The sequence below is a fragment of the Pecten maximus genome, chromosome 10 (assembly GCF_902652985.1).
Source record: "Pecten maximus chromosome 10, xPecMax1.1, whole genome shotgun sequence".
Classification (NCBI taxonomy): Eukaryota; Metazoa; Mollusca; class Bivalvia; order Pectinida; family Pectinidae; genus Pecten; species Pecten maximus.
The window spans coordinates 40,180,629-40,190,091 of record NC_047024.1 but is presented as its reverse complement, the minus strand read 5'-3'; the positions used below and the strand labels follow the sequence as shown (position 1 = coordinate 40,190,091).

Below are 9,463 nucleotides of genomic sequence, written 5' to 3'. Positions count from 1 at the left end.
AGTCAAATCCGTCCGTACATTTTTGTCATCAGAACGTGACAAAATATCCATTTCGCAGATTGACATTATATCCTTTCTGCTGTGATAAATTGTATTACATGTAAATTTTTGTTCACATTAATTTCTATGAATAAAATTATTACAACAAATCAAAACAATAACGTTTATTAAAGAACTACAATATGTAATTAATCCGTCAGTTTTGTGGGTAATGAAATGTACTGTTGTCATAACAAAGAGCTGGAGATTACTCTGCATAGCTAATTAAGCACCCAGCTATTATAGTTATGATGTAGCCATGAAGCTTTAACAAAAATACAAATCACGTTGCGCACTTAAGCCATGCATTTAGAACAAGTCGTGTCCTTGCAATGATTTCCCGCCAGTCACAGACGCCCGTATTTTAATTGTCCTCCGTCGCACTTCACAGATACGTGGTCTCTCTATCTAAACTGCTTTTCTGAAACAGATAATGTAATATTGTGTTCAAATTCAACATGGTGACACGCTCATGATAAGAACACTACAAAAGCCTGTGTTCCGAATTAATCTGACATTTTATCGACTTTCTATATAACAGTCTTGCATCAACTCGCTAGCCCTCTAGATCGTGCGGGAAACACGATCGATCCGCGCTTTGGTCGCTCTTCAAATTGTAACTGTGAAGACAAATCGTTATTTTACATGAAGATTTGAGTGAACGTATATTGTTTAACTCCATGCCCGGTCCAGTTTCCTATACCAAGACTATGAACTTTATTTTCATCTCAAAGACGGTTTCATAAAAAAAAAAAAACTTACTCTTCCGGAGAACCTGTTCTTATTCCTCATATACACTTTAGTGGTCTCGATGTTAATCTGTAGATATTTTTGTTCGAAATTTCCATTCGTTTTGTCGATTTGGAGTTAGACTTAAGGTTTTGTAATTATGTCGGTATTCTCAGATTAAAAAAAAACTTACCTCTGATGAGTCTGTTGAACTAGTCTCATCAAGAAGCCTCCTGCAAGGCTCTACCACACTAACTGGGGCCCCGGGTCGGTCAACCAGCGGTTGATATGCGAGTGGCGGTGTAACATTCACTACCCTCGGGCCAGCACGCCTCAGGGTCCGTGGACACTCGGGCTCCTCGACATCTTCAGTCGGAGGCGTGGTATTATTATTCACATCACCACATACATTCTCAGCCTCATCAAACACCTCCTGGAAGAGATGACCGCGCGACCCCTGGTGGTATAACCCGGATTCACTCAATGCAGGGGCGCTAATCATGAGCAATGTGGAGCCAAACTTGGATACTGCTGCAGTAGTGGTCCTGCCTGTTATGATAGACAATGGAATCAAATGATTATTAAAGGAACACATTCCGTCTTCTTCCGATATGGTGTACTTCAAAATTGAACTGAGCAAGGCATACGGAAGAGAGATTAATGTCAACATACTAAACAAGACAAGCCATGTTTGAAACTGGGACCACGACTGGCAACACGAATTTAGTTAAAGTTTGTTAGAGATGAAACTATCGTTGATAATGGCGGATATCATATGACGCGCGTGCACGGCCTAAATGACCATGATTTCATTTTGGTCGTTTTTATCCGCTTCAACAACTTTGGAGTTGATACAGAAACGCTGCCTTATCTCAATGAAGAGTTGCAAACTGTAAATTACCGAATTTGATTTAGCTCGTTTACTTAAACAAACTTGATTTCGATGAAACAACATGACTTATTTGGTGATAAAGAATTAATCTTCCTTTAACATGAGCTGATTTCGATAAAATTTCTATTCACTAAAAGATATATATTTTTTTTTATAAAAGTGTCATTTACTGCAAAAAAAAAATAGAATAAAAAAAATAAAAATAAAAATAAATAAATAAATAAAAATAATTTAAATAAATAATCAATTACAGAGGCATGATTTGATTTTGAGACAGGCTGTCGATAAGAGCGCAGCTTTATGTTCGAATGCAATCTTACCGACACTGCTCTTGATTTAGGCTTCAACGGGTAATTAAGTACGAAACGTGATATGCTTTCGGTTGAAATATGACAAGATCGCATCCAAAATACAAATTCTGAGAAAATGTTTAACTTACAATAACAAGAATCTATTTCGGTGTCCGTCGCCATCTTTCGTCTGCAAAGCAGTGTCAACGACTGCGCATCTTTCTGAAAACAAAACACATACATCGTAACGTTATATCATGAATGAATTGTGACGTCATGCAATAGAAGTGTATCGGACCGACTAGTTGTACTTACCTCCATCTGCAGCACAAGCTTTCGCGCGTGAGCTAGCCTCACGTCAGATGTCCGTTTGGCGGACTTGAGAAGCTTCATTTGAATATGATGTTGATGGTTCATAGCAGTGATCAAACCTGAAACGGAGAATACAGATAGTGTATGGACACTTGTGTAGTGTATAGTCACTTTTGCAGTGTATAGTCACTTTTGCAGTGTATGGTCACATGTGTAGTGTATGGTCACATGTGTAGTGTATAGTCACTTTTGCAGTGTATAGTCACGTGTGTAGTGTATGGTCACATGTGTAGTGTATGGTCACTTGTGTAGTGTATGGTCAGGTGTGTAGTGTATGGTCACTTGTGTAGTGTATGGTCACGTGTGTAGTGTATGGTCACTTTAGTGGTGTATGGTCACATGTGTAGTGTATGGTCACTTGTGGTTAGTGTATGGTCATTTTTGTAGTATGGTCACTTTTGCAGTGTATGGTCACTTGTGTAGTGTATGGTCGCGTGTGTAGTGTATGGTCAAATGTGTAGTGTATGGTCATATGTGTATTGTATGGTCACTTTTGTAGTGTATAGTCACGTGTGTAGTGTATGGTCACTTTTGTAGTGTATGGTCACGTGTGTAGTGTATGGACACTTTTGTAGTGTATGGTCACATGTGTATTGCATGGTCACTTGTGTAGTGTATGGTCATTTGTGTAGTGTATGGTCACATGTGTAGTGTATGGTCACATGTGTTGTGTATGGTTACTTGTGTAGTGTATGGTCACTTGTGTAGTGTATGGTCACGTGTGTTGTGTATGGTCACTTTTGTAGTGTATGGTTACTTGTGTAGTGTATGGGCACTTGTGTGGTGTATGATCACGTGTGTAGAGTATGGTCACTTGTGTAGTGTATGGTCACGTGTGTAGTGTGTGGTCACTTTAGTGGTGTATGGTCACATGTGTAGTGTATGGTCACTTGTGTAGTGTATGGTCACTTTTGTAGTATGGTCACTTTTGCAGTGTATGGTCACTTGTGTAGTGCATGGTCACGTGTGTAGTGTATGGTCACGTGTGTAGTGTATGGTCACGTGTGTAGTGTATGGTCACTTGTGTAGTGTATGGTCACGTGTGTAGTGTATGGTCACTTTTGTAGTGTATGGTCACGTGTGTAGTGTATGGACGATTTTGTAATGTATGGTCACTTGTGTAGTGTATGGTCACTTGTGTATTGTATGGTCACTTGTGTAGTGTATGGTCACGTGTGTAGTGTATGGTCAATTATGTAGTGTATGGTCACATGTGTAGTGTATGGTCACATGTGTAGTGTATGGTCACTTGTGTAGTGTATGGTCACTTGTGTAGTGTATGGTCATTTGTGTAGTGTATGGTCACTTGTGTAGTGTATGGTCACTTGTGCAGTGTATGGTCACTTTTGTAGTGTATGGTCACATCTGTAGTGTATGGTCACATGTGTTGTGTATGTTTACTTGTGTAGTGTATGGTCACTTGTGTAGTGTATGGTCACGTGTGTTGTGTTTGGTCACTTGTGTAGTGTATGGTCACTTGTGTAGTGAATGGGCACTTGTGTGGTGTATGGTCACTTCTGTAGTGTATGGTCACTTAAATTGTGTGTAGTGTATGGTCACTTGTGTATTGTATGGTCACTTGTGTAGTGTATGGTCACGTGTGTAGTGTATGGTCAATTATGTAGTGTATGGTCACATGTGTAGTGTATGGTCACATGTGTAGTGTTTGGTCACTTGTGTAGTGTATGGTCACTTGTGTACTGTATGGTCACTTGTGTAATATAAAGTCAATTTTGTATTGTTTGGTCACATGTGTAGTGTATGGTCACGTGTTTAGTGTATGGTCACATGTGTAGTGTATGGTTACATTTGTAGTGTATGGTCACCTTGGTGGTGTATGGTCACGTGTGTAGTGTATGGTCACGTGTGTAGTGTATGGTCACGTGTGTAGTGTATGGTCACTTGTGTAGTGTATGGTCACTTTTGTAGTGTATGGTCACTTGTGTAGTGTATGGTCACGTGAGTAGTGTATGTTGACGTGTGTAGTGTATGGAAATTTTTGTAGTGTATGGTCAGGTGTGTAGAGTATGGTCACGTGTGCAGTGTATGGTCACTTGTGTTGTTTATGGTCACTTGTGTAATATAAAGTCAATTTTGTATTGTTTGGTCACTTGTGTAGTGTATGGTCACGTGTGTAGCGTATGGTCAGGTGTGTAGTTGATGGTCACGTGTGTAGTGTATGGTCACGTGTGTAGTGTATGGTCACGTGTGTAGTGTTTGGCCACGTGTGTAGTGTTTGGTCACGTGTGTAGTGTATGGTCACTTGTGTAGTGTTTGGTCACGTCTGTAGTGTATGGTCACTTGTGTAGTGTATGGTCACTTGTGCAGTGTATGGTCACGTGTATGGTGTATGGTCACGTGTATGGTGTATGGTCACGTGTGTAGTGTATGGTCACATGTGTAGTGTTTGGTCACCTGTATGACGCACGTGTATCGCTTATCACGCACTACAGGTTGTATACATGGTCTTATATAGGGACCTATGCATGGAATTCCATTTACACTCTATAACCTAAAGATATTGTCATACTGCATAAGGAAATATGAAATATCTTATTGTCAGATCAACCAGCTGTGAAAAATATGATTTGTAGACAGGCGATATGAAACCACATTTCCTGCCTACACCTAAATAGATGTTAATATTGCCGAGCGCATACGAACAAATGTGTGATCATCAACCGAACACAATATTACTATGTATTTGGTATTAATCACGGAGAGTTATTTCCCCTTATCCACGGACCATCATATCCTAATTATGAGCTCAGTGGGAAATTAAACATCAAAATACAATCAAACTTCGCTGCATGTATCTCGAACTCGGACAACTCAAACATACTGCTTAATTCGAAGTAAAAAAATCAAGTTGCAGAAGGACAGTACTATAAAAGATATGATACTCGGGATATCTCGATTTTTTTTCATTGCCCGATTGACTTCGATATAACGATGTTCTACAGTATTTAGACATATATATATAAAACTGAGGTTTAATGTAAGTTTTCGCGTTTAACCGGTGCGTGATGGCCCATTCGGTAATTCCAAATATTAAACCCCTTCAATAATTTGGGTTGTCATCAAGATAAAACTTACTGTAAATGACACGACCGAATCTCCATGGCAACAGTAGGATGAGGATGGTCGCAGAGTCGGCGGGACTGCTCGCCCATTGGCCGAACATATATGAAACATCCAGAACAAAAGCCACAGTACCAATGATAGAGTCTAACACCTATTGGGAGAAAGACGGATGGACAATTAGTTCAGGACGAAACGTATAGACTGTACACTACTGCATAAAGGTGAAACGTTTTGGTCGCATAGTTGATGTATACACATTACTGTAGAGTTTATGTGGCACTGGTAGATGTATATACAACCGTGTAGCATTGATGAAGAATCTAAATGTGGTGTCTGGGTTGCTGATTGACCAGCATATTCACATACATACATGTTGATATATAGGTAGATAGAGTTAATTGATCTAAAAATACAGACCTCGAGTTTCTTCTTGTAGAAATATCTCCCTCTGCATACTGTTCTCAAAATAATCTAGAAAAACAAAGAATGTGTATTCACTAGAAACTATTCAGTATATTTACTGCTTAATGGCTAATCACAAAGTTAAGGTACCTGTCAAAGTATTGTCTTGTATAACAGATTGCAATTGTGTCTAGACATTTCAAAGAGAAACACAATGTCCATACGACACCTGTTACATCAAATAATCTAAAATATATCTGGGCATTCGCATTTCAGAACATCGCAATTATAAAGAGAAAAGGAACCTTGACATTGAACGAGTCTGCTGTATCCGAGCACACCCTGGATACAGGTCAAGAGGTCAATCTAATGAAAATCAGACTTGTAATTTCCGTTCCTCTACGATACACTACAATACTTGTAATTTCCGTTCCTCTACATGTATTGCAATGTATCGTAGAGGAGCGGAAATTACAAGTCTACGTTTAATTAGATTGGTCAAGAGGTCAACTGCATGACCTGGAGTCTTTAGCAAAGACAAAGAACAGGAATGGACGCAGCGGAGAATGACGGATGTCATTCATATTAGGCTCCGCCCCCAATAACCTCAACATTGACGATGTGAGGTATGACTTGCCTCCTCCCATCTATATATAGACGACATCGAGATGGTTGTGTCCTTTCTTCGAGTGACCTAGCGTCAACCACAAGAGTGACCGAGATGAAGAATGACCAACTGAAACCTATCGGTAAGCTTAAAATTATAATTTGTAAAAGTTGAAATTAGGTCTCTTATATGTTACACTGTCACATTAAACTGAACGAAGACAGACAATGCATAAATGTATTCAAATTGAGAACGGATTGATGGACGGATGGCCGGACGGACAGATATGTAGACGACAGGACGTTCACTCACCTCAACAAACATAAACGTGACGATTACGACGCCTGTGATATTTAAAATCTGTGAGACGATGTATATTCCTCCCAGAGTTCCGTGCGATTCGTGCTCAACATGACGCTTGAAATTTAGATCCATTTCACCAACGACGAAAGTTGACTCGGCCCCTTCGTTGAATTGAATCCATATATGCTTAGAATTCATACAAGGAATATCGGTAGTCCTTGGGGTAGTTTTAGGGGAGTTCACATCGCGAATTACTCCAATACGTTCTACTTCCTTATTCTCAGTTGAGCTTGGTCGAACACAGAAACTAGAACAACGATCACTTAAAATCACATCCATGTTATTTCGTAAAAAAATCATGACATCACTTATGCTTGAAACGTCCGGAAATGACTCATTATCTGATGCCATTTTTAGGTGATTTTCAAATACCTGGATGTTATCCTCTTCAAGCTGAAATCGAACTAAAGAAAAACAATATACAACAGCATTTTAGTCAACAAAACACGTAAACAGGGTTCCTGGAAATTCAAATACTAGTCTTACCTAATACTAATATCGTTTTATTCCAAATCTAACCCTAACTCTTCAAAAGTCGTAAAACAAACGCCTTATGACGTTTTGAACTATCTATGGGTATTTTCAGTTTAATCTTTTCACCTCATGAAAGATCTACAACATATATTCTAGTTATGACCCTCCAATTATGATCCAAGCCCCCCACCCCCGACCCCCACCCCCACCCCTTCTTTATATCCCCCACCAGCCAACCAAATCTCTCCACCTCTCCATTCTTCCCCCACCCCCAGGATGGTGTATGTGATATCCCCAGTACTTACTCTGCATGGACTGTATATCACTCATCATCTGTCCGAGGAGAGACAGACAGTCGATGAGGATGAGGATACTGATGACGATCAGGACGGGTCGAGTGTGGAGGAAGTCAAGCGTCCGAGAGCGCCATCTATAATAGACCGTAAAAAATAGAAATATATTTATTTATCTTACTCTTTGTATTGTTAACTAAGATTCTAGATATCTAATTTGATTAATCATAAAATGATATACTGTATAGTTGGCTTAAATAGTGTCAGGTGTTTTCTTCATTATATATCATAAAGCAGACGACACTTACGCTTCCGAAACACCTGGTCTTTCCGTGAAAATTTATATTTTTCGGTGAAAATTCATATTTTTCCGTGAAAATTCATATTTTCATTACCTTTTTGCTGTCGATATATCGATTTAGAGGTAGATTAACGCCTTTTTACTTATGTCGGCATCTCTGTTGTTTTACATGTTTCCTACAAACGGGCTTTACTCTCATAATGACGTCACACTTATGACATATGACGTCATTAATTATTTTTATCTTTGATGAATAAGTAAGGAAGCTGATAAACTTTAAAACTGTATAAGAAACATGAGAAGTCGACCATCTTAGAATGTTTTTTCAAATGCGGACACAGGGTAAAAATACCTACACCGAAATTACTAGGCAAACAACAAAACTTTATATAGAATTTATTAAATTACCATTACCTACAAAAACAGTAAGAGAGTTGGTAACATTAATGCATCAGGCTCGTGATATAAGAAACACTGATTTTGTACCGTATTCGTTTTAACTAAATTATTCTACAGTTGTTTAGTTATTAGTTATCTCCAATTGCCCCAGTTTATTGTTTATCGGGTATAACTTTAAAAAAAAGTAATTATCAGCTTAAACATATTGTAATCACTAAAATACTTCAGGGTTTAATGATTGAATATAATTAAATACTTTTATGTTATGGAGGTATTCAACACTTTATACATACATTTATTACACTACACACATTATTCCAATTTTTACTCAAGGACTCTTTTGTCTTAGAAAAAATGACGCCGTTGTATGAGCCGGTCAAAAGCGACGACGTTCTTTTTTATTTCATTTTATATTTTTTTTTTTTTTTTTACGTTTTGGACTGATAATATTAGTGTGGAAATACAAGATCGGTACCTCATATTAATTATTGATGAATTGTTGCAAAGAATTAAGTGCTGTACTATAATCACTAACGGTCCTCACTTTAAATCGAACTTTTGGTGCGTGTAGCACAATGTTATAATTTCCCTATTGCAAGTATGAAACACGTGCAAATGTCTCGAGTCGTCGACTGTCAAATACCGACAGCGTAAACAAAGGGAGGTAACTCTCGTTGATTTCTACTCTAGCAATGTTGTCTATATTTGAGTATCAATAGGTCGGGATATCATATTTAGTCGGTGAGATTAGATCGTGAATATAATAGATGAGTAAAATCATATCACTGGATATCTCACTATATCGTACAATTACATTATAGACCGACGACTCACCTTTTATATCGACTCCGTCGTGGGCTGTCCGCCATCTTTAGTACCTCGTGCGCGCACGATCGGATCGTGAATAGGAGTATTATGGAGGCCAGTGTATTACAGATAATGTACAAGGCATTGTCATATCAGTCACGGCGCGTGCCTACGTTCTATATAATCCTTCAGAAAAAAATCATATTGTGCTATCATATATCAGCAGCTGGTTATTTACGCTTTCATTTAATCTATATAAAAATTATCTTTTTGTATCATAGAGATGTTATATATATAACGGATGACTTTTTTTCTAATTTCACAATGAAATACAAAATAACAGTAAGATCTATTCAATTTCAACAAACGCTTCTTTAATTAGAAAAAACACTCCGACTGAGGTAAACAAAT

General features: G+C 38.3%; 1 protein-coding gene across 1 annotated transcript; it reads right to left on the bottom strand.

Moving 5' to 3' along the window:
* Positions 1-211: 211 nt before the first annotated feature.
* LOC117336488 lies at positions 212-9,171 on the bottom strand. The gene is made up of 9 exons (XM_033897037.1): positions 9,080-9,171; positions 7,558-7,682; positions 6,728-7,182; positions 5,824-5,877; positions 5,419-5,557; positions 2,266-2,381; positions 2,100-2,172; positions 962-1,317; positions 212-460 (listed from the first exon to the last, which is right to left on the bottom strand). The coding sequence occupies exons 1-9, from the start codon at positions 9,112-9,114 to the stop codon at positions 425-427; spliced, it is 1,389 nt and encodes a 462-aa protein (XP_033752928.1). The 5' UTR covers positions 9,115-9,171; the 3' UTR covers positions 212-424.
* Positions 9,172-9,463: the final 292 nt, after the last annotated feature.

What these genes read in the sequence shown, in the direction of transcription:
- LOC117336488 (XM_033897037.1), bottom strand. Translation starts at nt 9,114, where the DNA reads ATGGCGGACAGCCCACGACGGAGTCGATATAAAAG. An exon ending in CGACGGAGTCGATATAAAAG is followed by an intron (nt 7,683 to 9,079) that starts GTGAGTCGTCGG and finishes GGTCTATTATAG; the next exon opens with ATGGCGCTCTCGGACGCTTG. An exon ending in TCTACAAGAAGAAACTCGAG is followed by an intron (nt 5,558 to 5,823) that starts GTCTGTATTTTT and finishes TTCTCCCAATAG; the next exon opens with GTGTTAGACTCTATCATTGG.